This window comes from Dromaius novaehollandiae, chromosome 1 (genome assembly GCF_036370855.1).
Source record: "Dromaius novaehollandiae isolate bDroNov1 chromosome 1, bDroNov1.hap1, whole genome shotgun sequence".
NCBI lineage: Eukaryota > Metazoa > Chordata > Aves > Casuariiformes > Dromaiidae > Dromaius > Dromaius novaehollandiae.
In genome coordinates this window covers 6,712,696-6,736,494 of record NC_088098.1, presented here as the reverse complement: position 1 = coordinate 6,736,494, position 23,799 = coordinate 6,712,696, and the positions used below count along the sequence as shown (strand labels likewise).

Here is a 23,799-nt window from a genome sequence, read left to right as displayed (position 1 = left end):
GTAGTGTGTTGTGAAGTGTCAGGTAGCAAAAGTGACATTCCTATTTCTTCTGAGGAGGTAGGACATATGGTGCTTAGCTGTTAGGCAGCAGGATTACATCTTCATTGGTTAGCTCAGAAATATCCAAAGGAATTAAACTGTGCTGCAGAAATGAAATTCAGGGGAAATTATGCGGTGAACAAATTCTCTCTGAATATGTTTTTTCATGCTCTTTTTCTGTACAGTTTCAAAAGACATTTAAAAGACTTTTTACCCTGAAATTTATTTACATACCAAATGATGTATTCATGCAGCCTATTAGCATTCACTGTATTTTAATAAACAGAAGTCTGTAGATTAGCTTTCAGATTCCCCAATGTTTTTTCAGAACTAGTTCACAGTTTGTGTGTGTACGTGTCCAGACACATTGCTGTGTAAATGTAATCAATTGCTAATATTTTTCTTTTAAGAATATTAAGCATGCCAGTATGTTAAAAGATCAGTTTCATGTTGCTCATGCTAAACCTGTGATCTGAAGAAGAGTCAGACTGTGCTAAGAAGGAAGGCTGTAGCTGATTTCCATGAAGTGCCTTGAATGGTGTTTGCATCTAAATACCATTTTTAAGCAAGAGCATTTGAAAAAAATTGTCTTTACTGGAGAAATAAGGGGAACTCAGGACACTGCTGATGCAAGAAAAGCCTCATGAAGAGAGTAAGAGCTCTGAGAATACAGTCAGTTTAAAGGTAGAAGATTCTATGTGGAAAATTCCTAGTGTAAAACCCTCATTTGCTGGAAATGGGATGCAGGCATTCAATCTGAAAAAAAAATACATTATAGATAGTTTCACGGCTAGCTTTAAAATGTTTAAAACTCAATATATAAACAGAAATGCTGAAGTATGAAAATATCAAGGTAGTAATAGAAAAAGTGGCAGTTAGCCATGGGGAAGCTTATTGTGCCATTTGTAGTAATTATCAACTAATGTAACAGTTCCCTGCAAGTTCTTATATATAAATATACCTTTTGACTGCAACTCAGGACTGGATAGGGAACCTCATATTCTAAAAGCAACAGCTAATACTGTCTGAGACAGATTCATAACATCTTTGTGACAAACACAACATGCATATGTGGCTTACCGATAAAGTGTAAAACCTTTTAAATTTCATGTCAGATAGTATAATGATACAAAGTAGAAATAATCCCATTTTGGGGGGAAAACAAAATGAAGGGAAGCAGGACAGGGCTAAGTTTGCATCAGAGTTGCATAGGAAACACTTTCATTTTGACCCCTTTCATGGAGACTGAGGGGTACTTCAGGGTACTGCGCAGTCATCAGCTAGTCTGATCACTGTGTTTTCCATTCATCTGTTTGGTGAACTTCAGTTAATTGCATTGTATGTCAAACAGCACACATTCCCCACCCAGGGTAAAGTTCTTCTTTCATGATGCAATTCTCCCGTGTTCACGTAATTCTTGGGCATCGAGTGCTTGATGCCTGGGAAACTCTGATGACTGGGGTTAACACTTGTAGCATGTATGCTAGGGCTACCAGAAGTATCAGCTTTTCAAACCCGTCTGACCGGGAGGTGAGTCTTTTCCTATTGTGGACATCTGAACTCAAAGAACTACTGGTGGAGCTAAAAAGTCAGCAGCAGCTCTGCAATTAAAGCCCATAAAGGTGAATGTGTACTTAATGCCTAAGGCTTAACTGGATAATGTGCTGGATCTCTCAGCAGCTGTCATCGCTGTTATTAACCTTTGTGAAATAGTTTGTTTCTAACTCCATAATTTTTGAAGGCTGGAACTTCATTCAGTCAACAAGTAAAACTGTATATCCTGTTCCTTTCCCACTACCCAGTTCTGTAATGAAATAAGAAACCGGAGAAACAAGATACTGAATATGTGGAAAACATATAGCTGAGAATCGTACTTCCGTTCTTTTTCTAGATGTTAAATGGCTCCAAATAACTTGATTTCTTCAGTTAGTGCTTTTCCTTAAAGATAAGTATCCATGTTTGAGGCAGCACATCTCTCTTTGAGGACCAAATAATAGAGAGTTTTAACAATTGACTGGCACACAAATCTCAAGGCAGAGAAAGCCATAAGTAGCTCTATATATTGCACTTCGTTTTTTATTCAATGCATAATAAACACGTTGCAATTAATTGAACTGTGATGTTCCTGGTAGAATGGAAGGTAAAGGTTTCCTTGTAAAAGCTTTCCGTGAAAATATTCAGTCTGGATCAAATCCTGCCCCTAATTTAAAATCAGTATTCTTTCGAAGAGAAATCTGATACTCAGAGTGACCAAAGCCAAAACAGAGGGGCTGCTCAGCATGAAGATCGTCTGTGTGATAGCTATATGCACACAGCTTTAACGAGGAGACTGGAAATTAACTTCCGCTTTGCACAGTATTATGGTATAGCTTTAAAGCCTGCTATTCTTGGAACACAGCTGTGTTCTTGGAAATGTTTCTCCTTCTGCCTTGCTATTTGATAATCCCTACCTTCTGCAGCTTACGTTAAAGTCTCGTATCTGTCATTCTAAGCACATGGAAATAAGATGTAGTTGTTTCTGCTCCTGCAGCACTCAGATGATACACCAGAAAAACAGCATGAAGTGTGAACTTGTAAGCCTCTCCTTCTTAGGGCCAGGATCAGTATAAATGTCTTATTGTGTGTCTAAAGACCATCCATGTAAGCAGATAATCAACCCTTGTTGAAAGAATCAGAATTAGCATCCCACAGTTTGTCTCCAGAGAAAATAAAATTAGAAGCAACTTCTTTTTAAAAGTATGTTATAAAACATCTATTGATTGCAAATTCAGCAGGTTAGTTTTACTTATTTAAGGTGAAAGTCTTGTATGCATTAAAGGCACACCTCTGCTTCATGCATTACTGCTTCAAGTATGGCCATGGTTAATCGGACCTCTGTCTATTTGCCTGTGTAGGGAGAAGAGCCTTTGCTGCAGGCTGCTTTTCAGTTGAAAGCTTGCTGATGCATGAGGCATCTGCTGGCCAAATGGTGCCATTTGCTCAGTTTTAATTCTACTAAGCCAGCCTTCCAAGAGGCAAAATTCAAATTACAGGAGTTACTAATAAATCTTTTATTTTTTCCCCTCTCTTCTCTCTCATTGTACAGTACCAAATGCAGTGAAGAAGTTATTGTAAATGACAAACAGTGCACAAATAACATGCTTCAAAAGTTAAATGAAACTGAAGAGGAGATGAATTTTCCTTTCCCCCACTTTCCAAATTAAAATGGCAGCCATCAGTCCTATTTTTTTAACCAGGCAGCTGCCCTGTTTGTCCCCAGGAGCAGCTGATCTTGCTCATTTCTCACATCTTCTGTCTCCTTCCCCAATAGTCATTCCACACCCAGCCTCCTGCCACCAGCACATCATCTAATCCAGATGGCAATCCTTTGCTCTTGCCATGGACCTTTTGCGGCATCCCCAGAAAATTATTCACATGTTGTCTAACCCTCTGCATCAGTGTAGGGGTGCTTTCAAATGCGAGGAAGGGGGATGCTTTAGCTCTCCCTGATGCGACACAGCAGGTCTCCATGCTGACCTGCCAGGAAGGACCAAGGAAGCCCTAGAAAAGCCACCCCTGCAAGAGCTTTGAAAGAAATAGGGTGGATGAGATGCATCTTTTTTAAAAAAAAATCTTTTTTTTTAAGATAAAAAAAAAAGAAAAACATTGCCTTTCTGGACTAAAAGTAACATGTTTCTGTGACATGACATGAAGAATCTCCTCACAATCAATAATCCATCAAAAATCCATGGGAGCTATCATAACAATTTACAATTCAAGGTCTTTTCTACAAACTTCTGGGAGTAAGCTGTTCTTAGACTGTTGTAGACATGAGCCCCACACCAGTAAAAATAGCTCACAGCCACTTATCTGCCAGTTTATGGTTTTGTGTGCCTTATGTGACATTTAATGAAATTCACAAAACAATGCCATGAAGACATGAAAAATAATCAAAAAGCCAGAGTAGAGAACTGAAATGGTAATGTTCTAGGCTGGAACAGTCATAATTTCAGGAGAATGTTTAATATGCTGGAGGTTAAATTAACTTTTACCATGTTCACACTCTTAAAAGGTCAGTGCACATAAAAAAAGCTATATTTCTTTAAAAATTTGGAAAAAAAATCCTTTCTCTTTTTAGGGAAGATTAAAAGGAAGGACGATATAAAGGACAGTATTCTTTGGAAGTTACACTTTAGTTTTATGAATATCTGTTTTCACATAAATGTGGTGATATGTGAGTGAGTAAACACATGCTACCCCTAGTATCCATGCAAATCTAAATAATAAGATTTCTTATTAAAATTAATCTTTGATGAGAGAGAGACCTTCAGAATGAATGAGAGTACATTACTTAATGGTTTCTGCTGTTTTTTTAAAAAAACTCCTTCCAAAAGCATTCTCCTAGATACCTATTTCTTGTTAAATGTTGTCAACTTCATCCTCCCCATCGGCTTCATTTGCTAGCTTTCTAGGACAAAACTGCTTCGAAGATGCTCCCACATTTTTGGCCATATTGACACCTCTGATATTTTGGAGTATTTCCTTGGAGACTCGAAGTGCGAGATCAGGTGTTGACTTCACAGCCAGCAGCGTGAAGGGAAACAGTTGAGCAGCAGATATTCAGGTATTTACGTCACCATAAGCAGGCCTCCTATCCCTTGGTGGATTTACTACTCCCTAATTTTCTACTTTGTTCCTTTTCCAGAAGCTTCCTCCCTGTAACGGGCATGACTGAACAGGACGTGAATACCATGTATTACCGTAAATTGAAACTGCCTGAAAAAGGTGTCGCTTAGCACAACCCTTATGCTAGCGTTGGCACAGTGCTTGTGGAGCAGGAGCTCAGGTCGCTGCACGGCATCGCACCGTGTTGTTTAAACTCGCCGACCCAGCTGGACCCGCGGTGAACATCCCCGCAGCCCACAGCACCGCGTTACGGGGGAACCTTGCATGGCCATAGGCCTCTCCTGCTCCTGCTAAAATGTATTTTCAACCCTCCTGGCTGTTGTGAAACTTGATTAGCCAATACCAAAACAGTTCTTTGAACACACAAAGTACTGCCAAATATTCATTATTTTCAGTGAGCGCAAAATTGTAATATACCAGGTAACCTGTATAGGCAGAGGAAAATCCAGTAAATTAAATACTAATGATAAATATGGCTGTGTTAAAACTGCAGTTGGAAGCTATCCATTACCTGATTTTGACAAAGTCCACAGTGTGCATTATTCAAATTCTGATTATTAATAGCAACTTCTAATAAATCTAACAAATTAAAATGTAGAAAACACTCATAGTGCAACCTTTGTCATTCCCATTGGTCTGCAGGTTTCATCTCTTATTATTGGGAAGACAGTGAGTTTCAGCTGTTTCTGCTGTTATTATTATTACTATTATTATTATTGTGTCTTCACACACATGCCTGAAATTCATGCCAAGGGCGTTGGGAGAGTGTGGTTCTTCAGAGTTAGGTAAAAAACCATCACAGAACATACGCGTGATTCTGTTGGATACGCTGAATTTCAAACAGCTCTCAAAACTGACTACGGTTATTTTAAGATATCCTAATTTATAAACAAATGCACCCATATTAAATGTAATTCTAGATGGTACTTCTTCAAATGCAGTTTCTAAAAGGTGTGCGAAACACTCTCAAAGGCATGAAATTTTGCACTTGAATTAACCAACATTGTAAGTAAAGGAACATTTTGTTTCACTGGAGTTTGCCAGATGTTGCAAATGGGAAAGTCTACTGAAATAGGTTATTTGAAATGGCTCTTTAGACAACAGATATTCTGAAACAGGATCTTTAACTCACTGAAACCTTAAAGAATCCAGACTTCTCCTCCTGCAGCTAAATCTGCTCTGTCTAGATACGAGCAAGAATCTCAGTAAATCTAGAAACTGGTACAGCTTCAGGGCCCCAACTACATTCAAGTCAGCTAAGTCCTGCACTTTTACATAGCCCCACAGCAAATTACGAGCACCTGTGAGCAAGGGCTGAACAATATATTTCCCTGTTCAACCTTACGTAGGAGTTGTATCTCATTCCAAGGTTTGTAAGATGCATCATCTGAAAAGGATAAAGCTATTTTGACAAATGAGATTTCAGTGATGGATTAGGTCGATGTGGAGGGTTATTCAGAAATGTCTGATTGCAAGTCAAAGATTAGTGTCACTGTAAAATGATGATTAGCTCAGTATTACTAGTAGCTTTTACTTGACATTGCTAGCTGTGCCATTTTTCACTTTACAGCACTAGTCAGGTAAATTATTTCCTCAAAAAAAAAAAAAAAAAAAAAAGAATTACTAATGGAGAAGGTAAATATCACTCAAATACGAGACTTGTCACTCATGGCTTCATTTAAGGCAAATACATATGCTAACTGAACATGAATACTCCTTCTGGTGCTTTAAAAACACTAATTTTGTGAACTGAACAGGATTCCAGGGCTGATAGGAATTGCAGGCATCCTGCTAGGTTAAAAATGTAAAAAAAGCTCACTTTCAGTGCTTCTTATCTGGACAGTGCAGCTTTCAAAGGGATTTGTACCTCCTGGACCCAGAGACATGAAGTAGCACAAATAACTCCAGCTTCACTGCTCCAAGGTAAACTAAGGCGATTAATGGACTTTTTAAAATGAAAACTGCCTGACTGCTTTTGAGGGAAAGAAAACTGAAAATTTTCTCCCTTTTTTTTTTTTTTTTTTTTAATAACAAGAGAACCTACATAACTATATCAGTTGTTAGAAGTTAACCCGAGCACTTCTTCAAATTGTGACTGTTAACTCTGCTGATCAGGCAAATGAATGTAGACAATTATTTTTCTCTCTTTCATAAATCTGTTCCACATAGCAAGACCTGTATTATGCTACAGAAAAGTCACGCAGACTCTGGAGGCCTGTTTTGAGATATACAAGCCAGGAATTTCACAGCAGGTTAGCACTCTCTTGGCTAGGTGTCCCAACAGGGTCTGAGACCACAGTATTTTGTAAGAGGTGACAATAATCTCATTTACAACAAATGGCAAGAACAAAGGGGAAAAAAACCGGGGATACACTGTGAGAAAGCACTTAGTCCAAATAATTTGAGATGGTTTGTCCCTCGTCAGGCCGCAGGCTGGAGTTCCAAACTTCATCCAAACTATCGCTTCTCAATGAATCAGTTAAATCTCCTAGTTCTAAGTGACCATGTTCCACTCTGAAACATATTCTTGCAAAAGATGTTGTTCTAACCATAGCTTTTCCAAAATATATTTAATGTTACCAGGCTAAATCTACTAATTACCCTGTGTCGCAGTTTTCCAGTTGGCAGCAGCGCACTAATATCCTTCTGTCCTGATCTGAATCTGCTCATAAAATGCACAGTGAAGGCCCTCTGTAGATAACTACGTGTAACTAGTGAGCTGCACATCATCGTATTGTTCTGGTCAAAATAAATAATAAGAAATAATACAGATTATGTCAGCTGAATATGGTTCTTAATTATGTTTATAATTTGATCACTTCATGCACATACAAAATACATCAAACTCATAATGAAAAGAAGCAGACAATGCCCCCCCATATATACAAAGAAGCATTTTAAATAACATTGTCTGTGTACAGCACATATATGTGTATCCTTCCAAAATACATTATTGTCACTTTCTCTTCTTTTGTAATTGTCACAGTATTTTTTAAACAAGACCTTGTAGCTGTGAATTCTTATAATTGTTGGGATGATGAAGATTGCAAAGTGTAAACTAGAAATTTAAATTTTTAAATGCAAATAAAAACTTAATGTGATTCTCCGCATGTAACCACTAAAGGGATGGGGAGATAAAAATTTGCAATCTCATATTAAATCAGGAATCCTGATTTGCATATCACATGACTTCCACCTGCAATCTCAGAGAATGAGACACAAAGTTATATTTGTTTCTTCAGGGTGAGGATCTCTTGTTCCTTTCTAATATTCCAGCAATGGCACACTTGGCACCACATAGTAGTGAATGAATCTGAAAAATTAAAACGGAACGCCCATTCCTGTTGAAAAGAAGCAGACTTTTTCAGAAGAGAATTTCCATGATATTTTAACAGTTTTCCATCAGGGATGCCAGTGAGATATTGTACATGGGATTAAGTAAAACTGGGGATGTTTGTTCTGTGTAGGTTCTTCTCTCTGCCACAGCCTTCAGTGCTAGCACTTTCCTTGTAACTGTAAACAAAGACAGGATCCTGTTTGCAACTAAGTTCCTTTAAGCTGTCATTGAAAACTGAATTTATCCAGTCTCCTGTATCAGGCAGAGGTTACCAACTGGATGAATTCAAGCAAGGCTACTCACAATGTCCATTCCCATCTCCCAGGCAGGCATTCTAGTTAAAAGAAGTGCAACCCTCAGATAAATGTAGTTTCCTTAACATAACTGAATGCCTGAAAGGTTTATCTACAGTTATAATGACACAAGGGGAAACCCTGTTTTCCCCTCCACGCTGTTTGCTGACAGTGCACACAAGGGCTCCTTCTGGACATGGAGGCATTTTATGCTTTCGGGGAAGGCCGCAAAGCTCACTCATCCTGAAAGCACCTGAGAAACATGGCCAGATCCTCTCACACACAGCATGCATGTGTTGAAAACGCTGGGTCAGCAGCCTCCATATCCTCCAGGATGTTAACGCCCGCTAATTCCAAATTCTGTTCTCGAGAAGACGTTGAAGCTGGACATGAACTTCTCTTCATGGTTGGTGAATCCTCTGAATATATACTCGGTAAATCAAAATCTGTATAAACTAGACTATTTACCCTACTGGCAGCACATTCTTATTTGAGTAGGTAACTCACATTTATAACTTCACTATAACTTCTTTTTTTTTTTTTTTTTAATTTCCAATTCATATTATAATACCATATTTCTCAAGTAGCTTTGGCAGTAAAATGCTGGGTTGTCTGCATTTTCTGTATCTGGTTTATTGTACTTAAAAAAAGATTCTTTTTTTCATTTTTTAAAAAAAAGTCTTGAAAATCTTAGATATGAAGTGACTCATAGTTCTTTGATCTCCTTTCCTGGTATCACTCACAAGAGCGGCAAAGCAGCTCTTTTGACCGGAGATCACATATCAGGAAAAGATTTACCGGGATCAGACTGTGAAACTGTAGAAACACAGCTGCATTTTAGGCATAATGCCATTCCTCTTTTTAATCTACATCCTAACCTTTTACGACTGCATTTTACCCAAAAAGCACATTAACGACATAAAGTATTACTTTAAATGATGTCTTTCCAACATAAGTGACTTCAAACACTGCCTGCTAAAACTGTGGATTTAGCACATGGGGACTGGAAGTGTGTGCTGAAAACAAAGCAGCTGTAGCTCTGGGAAATAGTTAAATCTGCACATTTCTTGAGAAAACAAATGACGATGTTAGAAATGTTTTGTTCTGCCACAAGAGGGCACTCGCTTAAATCATGTCATTAAATCATGTCATAATGCAATGTTCATCACAATAGCCATGACTTGTTTTCTATCTAAAACATTATTCCAACTTTTTATACAGATATGTTGACAAATTTCATTCTGTTTGTGTTGTCAGCATGCATTTGACTTACATCAAGTTATTAGGCAATATTATTTAGCCATGACAGTACACTGCGCTTCATAAATGACTGAGAAGACAAATAATGGTGGGAACTAAATAGGATTTCCCTTCATTATCTTTAGAAATAGCAGTACACCATATTAACACATCTCATTATTCTCAGTGATAAATTCAGACAGGTCACAATCAAAAGGAAAGATATCAGGACGTGCTGCTTTCAGAAGCATGAGAAATTTGTGAAACCAGGAAAGATATATGTTATGTTTTTCATCTGCTCGTGAATGGTTAGCTACTTGAATGTGCTTAAATGTGCCATCAGATGCAACAATATACAGCGTAAGCATGGTCCACATAGGAGACTGATTAAAGCACTCAAAGTCTGAAGATTGTCACGTCCTTAATGTGAAACTCTGATTGCTTTGACCTATTTAGAATCAGATAGTTGAGCAGATTTTTGTTTAAAATGCTTCTAAACAGTCATCAAGAGTGTACAGCATAACTTATCATAACATTTCTGCTTTTAGTCCCAATATTATATATATATAAACCTGTTTCATTTACCAAAACCAAGACTGATTTCTGCCTCTTTCTTAAGTCCAAATAAAAATTCTCCCAGTAACAATAGATAGATTTTGTCCATCAAGAGTCAGCTATGTTCCTGGGCAACCGATAATGCTCTGGCCTGAGCCTTGCCTTCTTCTCCTGCGGGTTGGCATATTTCCACTTGGATGGAGACATTTTCAGCTTTTTTCTCTTCTTATCTGTACACCATACTTTTTCACAATATTCTTCAACCCTCTGGAAGTTGCTGTAACCAATTAGTTGAAGAAATTCCTTGTACCATGGCTTTGAAGCTTGAGGTATGCTGCTCTGGATTGGGCATGGCATTTTGTGAGGTATCTCCTCCTCATAGTCTTTATTGAACATTTCATCTACACGTTCTTCCTCGACTATTTCCAGGGTGATTTTCCTGACAGTGTGAACGATGCTGTGTTCCACTGTCTGACAAAAATAGGTCCCTGCATCCAGCCTATGCAGCTTCAGGAATAAGAGGCCAAGGTCCATTTTGATTATTCTATCATCTGTCTTCACCTGAAAAATAATTGATGTGGGTATATTGCATATAGGAGACATTATTATTAGATTAAATCAGTACAATTATTCCTGAAATGTACCCTCAGTAATATAATGTTATATATGGAGGAAAGATTAAGGAAATCCAAGATCCCTTAATTCAAAGTCTTTTAAGTAACTAAAGCACTTGTGTGAAGTAAAAAAAAGGTTAAGCTGTGAAAGAAAAGCAGTCTAATGGCCCAGGAAAGTATAGCAATTCTTGAAGCAGGTAGTCTCCTGTTTTCCCATCATGGGTTAGTCACTCATGACTAAATCACGGAGGGCATTAAGACTGAAACATGCACATAAAGTACTGGATGAAAAACATTTGCCAGCTAAACTGCTGTAACTCTCTCTTATACATTGCCAAGTGTTGAGTCAACACTCACAGGTATTTTAATATCTAACTTTAAGGTGATTACAATCTTGAATTCTCAGTTCTGATTTTGGTGGCCACGTTCCTCCTTCAGTTCCTGAGAGCTACGTTATTAAAACTGTGAATTCACAGGAGCTAGCAAGCAGGGAGCATGAAGCTAACTAAATTAGCCAGTAGAAATGCTAAGAAGAGTGGAATACCACTATTTCTTTTAACAGTAAGATGCTGAATATTAGGCAGAAGAGAAGAACCTCTCTCCACTTGGGATAGTCTTCATTCTAAAGACCATAGAGTTATTCATGTAAAATGGAATAACTTCCAGGAGAAAACATTAAAAGTAATTAACCCCAGCAGTATAAAGAGGTACGGGAAGGTGAGAGTCTGTGGTGTGAATTCCCAGTCCTGGTGTCACAAATCTGAACTACTAGCTCTGGTGGGACATGCATATAATAGGACAGTGTTTCCTCCTCTAGAAAAATTCTCACAGTTCGGTGTTTTTTTGTGAAAAGACCAATTAATACTTTAAAATTTATTATGAATAATAGATTAGGATCTTCCAGGTAAATAAATGAGGAAATACCAACCACAAAAATCCTCCTGGGAGTTGGAAGGAATCTAGGATTTGGGAAAGTTCAGGGTTTCATGTCAGGGCTCAGACAAACCTTCTGGCACAAATGTGCTTTATGGACATTGAGGATGTTGTCCAGCTTGCTTAATTTTAGATATCTATAGCTGAGTGTGGCATCCTTTGTTAACTTTGTATTCAGTGGTTCATTTTTTACGCGACTAAATGAAGCTGTCGAGCTTAGAATGAGATGATACCACTGGCTATATCTGCAGCACCAACTGCTCTGACTTCAAAGACAACCTACAGCAACTAACTTCTACATACACCTCTTCACTGCAAATGTCCACATTTACTGCTAGATGAGTACCACTCTAGATGTCTGCAGATACCTACAGCTAAGCTGAGGCTTGATGCTGTCAGTAGAGCCTAACTGATAGGCAATAAGACAGCCGTGCCCTTTTGTGGTCTGAGGATTTTCTCCCTTTGTGCTCCAGTATATTAAGGGATAGCTAAACTGGTGTGCATCAGATAGGTATTGGGAAATAAATATGGTTAAACTTATGCAGCACTTTCATAATAGGGCAATTTATATAAAACAGGAAGAGAAATCAATGTAGAAACATATATATATATATACACCCAGACACCAGTTTTCAGAGGGCTCTGCAGTGCTAACAGGTAAGGCAGCAAGAATTAATAGATGTTAAGCTAGAATGACATAGAATAACATACCAGCATGTATTCTGCATTTTTTTTTTTGTGTTTCGAGATCTTAAGTCAAGTTTAGATACATTTCTAAAATCTGTGTATTTATTCAATTCCAAGAAACTGAGCTCAAACACCAGATGAAATTCTCAGGTCTATTAATACAATACAGCAGATGGCCACAATGATTCTACCTTATACTTGTGCTCATTTCAGCAACTGATGACAGGTCTTTTGGTGAAGATGTAACATTCCTCATCACAGGCTCTTTTTATTAAAGGATTAGGGTATAACAATAGTTACCTCTTCCTTTTTAGTTTCATGTGCTCGCTGGACAAACCAGATTACTTTTGCTTGTAAAGTTCTCGGGGTGCATTCCAGAAGGGTGCTGTTGTATTCTATCCCATAAACCAGACGCTCCTCAGTCTTCTCCAGGACTTCACCTGGAAGGAGAGCAAAGGTTTTAAAACACCCAGTCAGACTGTGACTGAAAGTCAGTGCTTGGTAAAGGTCTTCCCCAGTAAATGAATATTCCCACTGGACAGAAGGGGAGCAAACATCGTTTCAACATCTCACAGGCCATAAGATAAACTGGCCAAACTGTGCTATGATTCAGCTAAGATTATACAGAGAAATACATCTCAGCCCTTCACAATGTTAATTGCTTGTGCCTGGTTCTTATGAATCATTTGGCTTGATTTTCAGTCAGTTCAAGAGGACGATTCAACATATGCTTAAAAATTATCACAAAATAAACATTTTTCTGGATAAAAATGAGAATACTTGTCCCATTGCGGAATTAAACTCTTAAAAGCTATATATATCCTATTTTATATTATGCATGTCCATGATGTACACCCACACAGATAGAGCTTCATTAAATATGTAAAAGAATGCCTCATTTTGGTCCAAGGATGTTAGTAAAAACAAGGTGAACACAATTAATCAAGACTGCATTCTGCTTTTCTGTCCAAAAAGCATCTGGAGGAAGATAAGTTAGAATATGTTAAACTGGAAGAGACCAATTGCCTCATTAATTAAATCATCTTATTCCACAGTAGTAAGAGAGGAATGTTCTTGAGATGAAACAATTTTACACCTCAAAAACACAGGGTTTGAGTTCATCGTGATTCCTTTCTTATATTTGAAATGTACTATATAATAAACATTTCACATTGGAATATACTCTTTCAAAATCTACTTTATCCCCTAAGAGACTGCAATTTCAACAGAGCTTTCTCTGGTAAAATGTCTGTCACAAAGAACTTTTTATATTTGATTTTTTCCTCTTTAAATGTATTGGATATTATCCTGCAAAATAGTGAGGATGTCCTGGCAACCATTTTCTGTCTGTTTTCCCATTACTTATATCAGTGTTTGAAATCAGCACTTTTCAAGATTTGGACAACATCATGAGACACAGGAATCTATCTTTTTTTTTATAGGACAAATCTTGATAATGAACCTAAATACACGTGTCTTTTCTGACAGCTCACTGGCCACGTCTGCACTATGGTGCTCCTTCAATTCCCATCACTGGCCTTGGCAGCATTTCAGATTCAGCTCTGGATGCGTCCCTGTTGCTTCCTACCCCTGCCCCCCTTCATGTTTGCATTTCCATCGGGAGCCCTTGCACAGGGGTCAGAAGGGAGCTGTGAAGTGCATTAGGCACGTCCCTGGGCTGAAGGACAGGGGAGCAGGACTACCGCAGACGGCAGGACAGAGCTGCCCTGCAATCCAAACAGTCATTGCTTAGACCTGGACGAGATGGGGGCTTATAGTGTCGTGCTATGTAGGAACACGGCAGTAGAAAAATCAAGGTAATATCATGGTCCAGCACAAACTGCTGGCAAAATCTGTGCTCTCTGCTCCAGGCGTTTGCTAGCAATTTATGAAATTGTGAGTAGATTACCAATGAACTGCTGGCCAAAGCACTGCTGTGCTGCATTTCCATGTCGAACATCTTGTCTGCGGAAACGTCTGAAAGAAAAAGGAAAAAAAAAAAGAAATTGTTTGATAAAACATGCTTAGCTTACAGATTGTTGGGTTTATGCTGAATTTGCTTGCATTCATTAAAAACATAAGGAGCTAAATCCTGATTCCTAAAACTTGAGCATTATTATGAGAAATAAACATTTATGTAGTGATGTTTTCCCTCTGCTTAAAGTGTTGGCAATCACATTCCTGAAAAAAAGAAACAGACTTGTCTGAGAAAGAGACACAACTATGTGGCCAGTGTGTGAGTATCTATATTGAAGCTATAAATACTAAATCAGATCCTCTGAGCCAGCTGGGTAGCATTCAATACTGGGAAAAGTCGAAGGGATCTTTAGCTTGTCTTTAGGTTCTCTCGCTCTGGAGTCCAAGGGAATATTTTATTTTTTTTAATTTTTGAATAGTTTGCAGTGTATGTAAATCATGGTTCTTTTATCTGTTTTTGTTAGTTTTCTTTTTTTTTTTTAAACTTGGGAATCACAAGGCACAGAGCAAATATTTTATTTTATTACATCTCTGTAGCAGACAGTTGTTAAGCTTATTTTTATCCATAGGGAAACAGACATATGACTGACTTGCCCACGCTGATAAAGTGAGCTAGTGGTGGAACTGTGGTCAGAATCTAGAGGTCTTCTCCGCAACCTGAAGATAATGCAATTGCTTTTGAGGGAAAATTTGTTGTGGGCTTTGGGGTTTGGGTAAACCATAATTGTACTGTGAATTCCCAGGAGAATGATTTTCTATGGCAATTTTGTCCATTCTGATAAATAAAATTAAGACTGATTACAAGGGAAAAGAACCTATTAGGAGGACTCAACTTCATATCTTGCCAGATGTAATATCTCCAACAACCTGAAATCTAGAGTTATACCAAGGATACCTTTCCTGTGCTTGCATAAAGAGCAATTCTACAAAGTATTACCAATGCCAGGAAACATAACTGATTAACAGCAATACCCAGTGCAGCAAATCTTGTAGAGCACAGGTATTAATGTGCCCTATATAAACCATATATGATAGAAATAGATAAAGCCAAGCAGTTTTGTTATTCTTCTTTGTATTTACTACTTATTTCATATTTAGCTTCTCCTAGCTCTATGAGGACACCAGAGGCAGATTATTAGGTTATTATATTAGATTATAGGTAGTGATTATTTTCTGAGTTCTGTCATATACATAGATTTTTGATCTAGTGGTAGAGGTGGACCAACAGAACAGCTTTAACCTTTACTGATATTCAGAGTGGCAGAGCCAACATTTTGCCATTGTTGTTTCAGGGGAATCTGCAAATTCAGTTGGGTCTATGTTGGCTTTTTTAGGCAGAGAGGCTAAAAATGCATACATGCTGCTAAGTGAAAGCTGAGATTCTGAGATAGTAACAGGATTTTATCATGCCCTGGGAGTTCTCACTTTAACGTATGGATGTGGCAGCTGGGCTTGCTGATAACGCTGTAAAGTCTCAGTGCTGGATAACGCTGCCACCAGCTCTGCAGAACTGTGTATACAGATTATGCAGGAGAGACATTCTTGTGCACAAATATATACATAAATACTATAGACATCAGCCTTGAAAAAACAAACAAGAAAACCTCACTACTACCAGTCTTAGCAGCCCTGTGTGTCAGGGGAAGGATAGTTAGCAGGCATGTACTATTTACTCTTCAACTCCTGAAGATCACTATGGAGCTGGGGGCGGGGGGTGGCCCTACTCCTGTAAGATAGGCTGTTGCTCCATTTGTTAGCAACATTCAAGAGGAATAACCATTTGTTTGGTGAAATATCACCAAACAAATGTTAAGTGTTAAGACTGGGGAAAAAAACCCACTTATATGTGCCATCACTCTACTTTTTTAAACAAGAGGAAAAATGAGCAGTGGGAGCTGGAAGAGAGGGAGATGCTGGGAGAGGCATGTATTTCACAACTACTGACATAAGCCTGCTATTTGCTATTTTTTTCTTAGTAAATCATTTCATACAGAATTCCATTAATAATAAACCACCAGATAATGCATGAGATACACTACTGCAAGGAACAATTTTCAGTAGCTAACAAATGTGCTGGATGTATGGCAGTATGTTTTGTAATCTTTAACTTCCTGAGTTGAGATTTCACTCTGTTACCCTGTGTTTTCAGGAACTTATTAAAAGTGATCGGCAAGAAAGTAAAGTAGTCATCATGATCATTATCACCTATCATATTATTATTCCTTCTACAGTAGCCATTGAATCAGGGATAGATAACACAAAATTGAATTGGTTCAGAAAGGAAAAAAAAAAGAAAGAAAGAAAAACACACACACACACATACACACACACACACACACACGTCAATGCAGTTTGCACAAGTAAAACAAGTAAATCAGTAGATTGAATTTTGGATTGCTGAACCAAACATTACAACAGACTGACACGTGGTTGGCACATGGGTTGTTACTCTGCAAAGCATTTAATTCAACTATAAGCATCTAATTTAAGACTTCAAGAAAATTTAAGTAGAAGCTTAAAGTTAGGCACATGCTTAAAATACTCTTGTATACCATCTTGAGTACTTAAAACTATGAAATGACGTTCAGCAGTAATATGGGGACTGCGACCAGGACCATGCCTCTAATCAGCAGGAAAAATGCTGAAATTTTATTGTCGCCACGCGGTGCACGGTGTCGTGCACCCACCCAGCGAGGACGGTGCACACACGGGAGGGGGGAGGCTGCCAAAATGTAATTTTGGAAGCAAGCGCAGCTCCCGCCGCCGCCCCCGGAGGCCGAAGGCGCCGCGCCGCGCGGGCTCCCTCGCCACGGCGGCACCTGGCGGGCGGCGCCCGTCACAGCAGCCCTGCTCTGCCGAGCCCCGCCTGCGCACCCCGCAGCGGGCGACAGCGGGGGGGCGGGAAGGCTTGGGAGGGGGAGTCTCAAAAAGTTTAAAAGAGCCTTGGAAGAGCATTGGGGGGGAAAAAAAAAACAAACAGTCCCGAGCTCCTTTTGTAGATCCCATTACTAATCATGATGAAGCGCACAGTTGCGCTTGTAGCAGAGTGGGTGGTGGCAGAGAAGGCAGGAGAGGGACTGTCAGATTCTTTAAGTTAGCTAAGCAATAACAACTTACCGGATCTACCCAATTTGAAAGACATTTTAAAATATCTTAGCCCTTTTTTACCGTGGACTATGAGTTGGCACAGTGAAGAATCTCATTTGTAGAATCTAGTGCTGCATACATGTTGCTAAGGGAAAGCATAACGAAAAAATTGAAGCTGAGTAACTCAGATTACCGATGTAATAGTGAATTAAAGCATTTAATTAGATCTTGGGACTCTCTGATTTCTCAGGCATACTTCATGGAAGTTGATGCAATACAATTCCCTCCTGGCATCTTAGCTATTTGCAGTATGCAGAAGGAGTCCACCTGTAACTCCCATGACAACATAGCATGTTGCACTGCCAGCGTCAGGGTATGGGATTCTTAACTTGTTTTTTTGTTTGTCCTTAATTAAAGGGATTAATTATCCAGGCCATGCATTTGCAAGGAATTAAAATATAAACTTTCAAAATTAAATAAATCAGTACCCAGCTGTCAAGCAGAGAGTTTTTTTTTTTCCTGAATTTATGCTGCAGTTCATCTCTCTAAATCCTGCATATGCTTTAGTCTACAGTTTTTCTATTTCATGTTTCTCAAAACACTTGTCATACTTTGCAGGCATTGGGATCTAAAGGAGGTAGCATTTGAATCAAAGGGAGGGAGGGATACATTGTGTGTCCATGTCGATGCACACACTACTAGTCCTACACTAGTAGGACTGCTCTTAAGAGTGCAAAAGAGAGCTCTTAACAGTGCTCTTACTGCACTAGCAGGGCTGTTTTTACAATTCAAAAGCCCACCTAAATATACTGTGTGAGGGCCACATTTGACCTGATAGAGCTAGTTATTAAAGCCAAACCAAGTGTCCTGCAATGTTAGGAGCTGCCGCTACGTAAGTACTGATGGAGGGTGGGCTGCAAGGAAGAGAAGGGAACAAGCACGCTCTGATGGCCCTTGTACTCACATGACTAGCTTGCCTGGAAAGCTGGACCCAGAGACAAGGCCAAGCCAAATTACGACTTGCATGCTCTGGGATGTGCAGTTAATTGTGTCCGGAGCACAGGGCAGCCATGCTGAGGTTATCTCCTGCTCAAGGTGGTTCGGTATCACAAAACTCCATGTTGTCTGCTGAGACCTGCCTTTTCTGCCAGGGCACTCCTTGAACCCAGTAGGATTCTTCCATACATGGGTCCCAAGTAGCTCTCCCTGCCTCTCTTCCTTTATTGCACAGGGAATGCAGGGTCCTAAATTTAAAATGCTCTGAACTACTCAAAGCTGCCTAAAGTGAACAAAGCAAATATTACACATCCCTCCCAACATTATTCGTTCTGCTGCTGTTTCCCTGAATTCCTATATATAAAGCAAGTTTTGCAGATTTCAAGAACAATTAATAGAGTGCAAATCCCTTCTCCACTGCTGCAGCTCTTATCTTAAGAGAAGGAAGGCGATAACAACAGTAGTTTCTTCTTTTAGAGCCTGACCTGCTGAATGCTGCTGAGGGAAGGCAGAGGAAGATGCCTGGGGCGCTGCTTGTATCACTCAACCCTGGATAAATGTGTGTGTCAGGAAACTTAAGGGCTGCAACTCTGGAATCTGTCTTAAGTGAAAAATATGCTAAAAATGTGCAACTGAGTTAAGGAGCTTGTGAGTTTCTGTTATCTTTTCTTAGACAATAAATAGCCTGGAGAACAACATAAATGAGGATTGCTGTCCTAGCAGGCTGGTAGCAACCTTTTTACTCCCCCCCCCCCCCCCAAAAGGCGTTTACATGGTTAGATGAGTAACTCACGTGTATTATAGTTATGATAACCCAATTTTGTTACAATAACCCAATTTCTGCTTATACTAGAGGAAACAAATCTCCCTGGCCCACTATATAGCAAATTCTCTCTCTTTTTCCTGCTTAATTCTGGTCTGGGGCCTGGGGATTTTAGCCAGGTTTCTCATGTTGTATGTGCCCACAGACTCCACTTCTCCCAGTAGGTCTGCTTGCAAGAAGATATGTAAAAAGTGCAAAAGTGCCTGCAAAAGTGGTGTGGATTTCCTACTTGGTTTAATTTATGACTGGCACAATTGTAATACCTCAGATAGGTTCTTAGTTATGCCGAGTCACTGACTATCTTTCTCGTTTTGACTTTTTTAATATGCCCTGTACAAAAAGTTGTGTTACCCAGTGCTTCCTTTGTTCATTATCTTTTAGAAAATTCACAGAAAGGTCTGTTGTGCCTGGCTATAATCAGCAGTGTATTTGTTTGCATTCACCAAGCATCCAGGTTCATGGAAAGATAAGGCCTTCAGGATAAAAAATAAAAACTTCCCGTTTTTCCTTAAGAAAAAATGATCAATTCAGGGATAGTGTGATTTCCTTTTGAGTGAACTGTTTCCACCGGTTTTCAAAACTGTCTCTAGACAAGAAGAGTTACTCAATTAAATCTAATCCTTGGGGTCACAATGGGTGACTCCATATAATATATAAACATGTATTTACAGAAAGAGTAAATTAAAGAAAGCTACAGAGAAGACCTGAATTATTCGAAACCAAAGTTTTTCTGGCTAAAGGCTACAGATGACTCTGTCTAGTGGCAGAGATGTCTTAAAGTCATGGGAAAAAATCTGGGTTAAACTACGTATATTTTATATACTTTATCAGCTATATATGTAGCTGAACTGGAGAACCCTGCTTGGGTTTGAGAGAGAATGGAAGAGGGCAAATACACGGGAAAATACAAGACAGAAGAGTGAAGGGCAGCAGCTATGAACAAGTGATGAGATAGAGAGAAGTGTCCCCAAGGGAGGACTGAAAGCACCCAAGCTAGGTTCGTGCTTCGAACTGGCCTCCAGAGCACTTTGTCTTTATAAACTGACTCTAGAGAAAGCCTAAAGAAATGAGCCTCCTTAGGCTAAAATGTTAGCTTTTGTGAATATCCTAGTTTCATTCTGCCCAGGGGAGATATTTTGCTATTAACCCAGATTTTTCCCTTCTTTCTGAAAGTCTGTTTTATATAACATTTCTGTGTGATTTATCTCCTGTGTAATACTACCAAAATGTATTTCTGACATTATAAAGAATGACACATCCATCTTTCCTCTTCCCACCAGAAGAGATATAAGGAAATTGAGATTTGTTTAATACTTACTACAGATGATGACTAAGAAGCAAATTTCCTTCATTCATAAAAATATTCCCAGCACTTTGGTGTATGGTATAATTCAGATCCCTTGCAGTTCTCTAAGGCTGGGCTAATAAATTATTAGCTAACATATTGTTTCACTGTTCAGTTATTCGTGTGAGGTGGAGATATAAAATAATCTGTGTTTCAATAGGAACTCTTTAAGTATGTGTTAGGCAAAAATGACTTCTCAGGAAGAAGCAGTTCTCACCTCTTTGCCTGAATTCCTGTAGGATAGTATCGGGAACAAGATATTCCATCCCAAGCACAGTAAGGATCTCGAGCGAGACAGCAGTCGGCACAGGCTGTGCCATACATGTCGCACTGATGGAACTTGATTTGTGCTATCACCGACTCAGATCCAACATAGAGCTGTTGCTGTAGAAAATATAATACATACAATTAATTTCTTAAAGCTTCCACTAAAACTTCTGTTACCACTCAATTTTTTTCTAAAAAATGATATAGTTTAGTATAGTTGCTTGCCACTTGTGCATCCACCGTGTGCCCTGAAGGAGGCAGGGTTATTCTGCAAGAAAGCCTGTAATTACAGACTAAACTCTAGTGCATGAGGACAAAGCAGCAGAAAGAAGGTAAAAAGAACAAGTTTATTCTAGCATTTCCTAGCTTCTAAGTTTCAAACTTGTAAGCTCAGCATCTGAATAGTATGGGTTTTATGTTTGTATTTCTCCCTCAGTGTAGTTTCCTGTATCTCCCTCTTTTGATTTGTCTGTCACCTAATCAATCTGAGAAAGTAATATGATATGAAAGATTTTAATCAAAGAAGTTCAAATTTGCTAAAATTATAAGCAAAATTATAGGTCTTAAAGTGGGAGTTATCAGGTAAATTTAACTGTTGATGTGGTTGCTTATAATATAGGCACATATTCACATGCACAGTAGCATTATGATCTGTATTATCCTTAAGTACACAAATTGTAGACAGACTTTTATTTTCTGGTACTGTGAAATATTTCCGTACAAATTGACTGATCATTTCATTTTTTCATCAAATCATTTCTTTTTTTTCAGCACTAATTTTAAGTCTGTTCAGTCTTCTAATTTCACATAACTGTTCTATTCACAGCAAATGAAAGATGATCAGTCTGATTCATGAGATGCTGACATAATACACTCAGGAGAGAATAGCTTGAATTTACAGGAATTTGAGAAATATCTTGCTGATAAATGTAAATGGACTAAACACAGAAATATGCAGTGTTCACTGCAATGCAAACTGCATGTGCCCTGCTTACTTCCATGGTTAGCCAGTCAGAAAAAGGATTCCTAATGGACTGTAAATTATGTTTATCCTAATCACCAAACTTCATCTCTAATTCAGGCCCTTAGACCAAGCTTTCATAATTTTATGGTTTAAAACTATTTAAGGCTGGAAAATACGGGCAGCCCATTTATTCTGATCTGCCTATCACAAGACATGAAATTTAATCCAGATACCCGCTTCTTGTTTCTAATTACACCTACTGTGTTTGTTAAGGCCACAAAATTTAAGCTCTCAGAAGTGCCAGAGGAAGAGAATAGGAGAGACCGATAACAGCAGTGCTTGAAGACTTTTCCAGCTGAGATACACTGGAGGATAGTAACTAAGAATTCAATATGCCAACTGGAAAGGAAAATGAAAAAACCTAGGATTCCTATTTGAGAGGAATTCTTTCTTGTCTGCAAGGCCTACAGTATGATCGTCCTAGGAGACATGAACAACCCTTTCAGTGAGACATACAAGTTGGGATTTTCTCTTTTGTCGCTTATCAAGGGTAAAGTCTACCTTAATTATTGGTTCATCAGAGAAGGGCAAAACACATTCAACATCTCACCAACTGAATATCTAAAAGCATTCCTTCCTAGCCCCTGCAGATTACTAATTCAGCCCTGAAACAAGATATTTTACTATACCTATGGATTTTGTGAAGGCTGATGAGTGTTATAAGGATATTGAGACAAATCCAGCCAGGAGGTATTCACAGACACACAAACTCCAAGGTCAAACGCCCAGGACAAATGCTAGGGCAGAGAAGCTACATAACTTTTTTTTTTTTTTTTTTTTTTTCACATCAACTCACCTAAATCATACTTCTGCTCACAGATCTCATTTTAAAGACACAATGACTTGGTGCTGACCATACCTCTAAGTATTCCAACATTTAATTAAATGCATCCTATTTCAAGATCAAATTCATCTGTGATCAGCAAGAGTAACTTGTTTATTTAGTTTTGATGTTGCTTTACCATCAGTGTTGAAGAGCCTTTCTACACGCGCAGTAGGAAGCCATTCTGATAGGTGAAATTTTAATCTGGCTATTCGGTTCTCTTTCAATCTCCTCTTTGATATCTTGAAAAAGTTAAGCTGCCTTTATTTCTCACAAGAAGGTTTATTCGCCAGTCAATGGATTGCTTTCCTGGACCAGTTCTGTCCAGAATTATCAGATCCTTCTTGAATTAGTATAGTTGGTAGCAGCAGCCCTTTTGTGAGCTGCATGCAACAGAGGAAGATTACCTCACTTTTTATGCAGCACCTCCTTTTTACACTTCTACCACAACCCTTTTACTACAACATTTTACTGAGTGAGAGACATGAGGAAAATATCTAAAATGACACCTAAGTCCTTCTCCAAATAATCCCTTAGGTGCAGTATTAGACAATCTAGTCTCCAGAGCTCCTTCCACAGTCCATGGGAAAAAGTAGATTCTTTCAGGAAATAATTCAGAAAACTTTAAATTAGGATCCTCCTCTGAACCACCATAAGAGGAGTTTGTCTTTCTACTTTAACTATGGAAAGAGTATGAGTAGACAAACCACCAAGATTAAATTGATTTGTTTGGCCATACCCCACCTCCTACTAATGCAATCTTCATTCTTTGCTACTTGCATTTAGCTATATTATGTTCACCCATATTACAGCAGATGTCTATATTAAGATGTAATCATCCTGTGTTACAGTGGATGTCTGGGACAAGGTAATGATGAGAATCTACCTACAAGAGTAATACATTAGGTATTTCTATTAGACTAGCAGAAACTCAGCAACAGTGAATCGAATCCAAACAGCCCTGCTGTTCATGGGGAGTGAACGCTGAACACGTGGGAGTGCCGGCAAGGCTCGCTGTGCACTGATATCCCTGTCGGCCTGAAGTTGTCTGTCTGCATTTATCCGCAAGGAACACTTCCTAGAGCTGCCATATCC

The 23,799-nt window shown here is 38.8% G+C and overlaps 1 protein-coding gene across 1 annotated transcript in view; it reads right to left on the bottom strand.

Annotated features, from left to right (window-relative positions):
• Positions 1 to 7,490: 7,490 nt before the first annotated feature.
• Positions 7,491 to 23,799, bottom strand: part of SEMA3E (semaphorin 3E) — a 143,138-nt gene continuing 126,829 nt past the window's right edge. Inside the window, exons 14-17 of the mRNA XM_026119366.2 lie at positions 20,808 to 20,974; positions 14,272 to 14,339; positions 12,663 to 12,802; positions 7,491 to 10,689 (exon numbers count right to left, since the gene is read on the bottom strand). Coding sequence (XP_025975151.1) covers positions 10,237 to 10,689; positions 12,663 to 12,802; positions 14,272 to 14,339; positions 20,808 to 20,974 — 828 coding nt within the window. The 3' untranslated portion in view covers positions 7,491 to 10,236. The remainder of the gene's footprint in view (positions 10,690 to 12,662; positions 12,803 to 14,271; positions 14,340 to 20,807; positions 20,975 to 23,799) is intronic.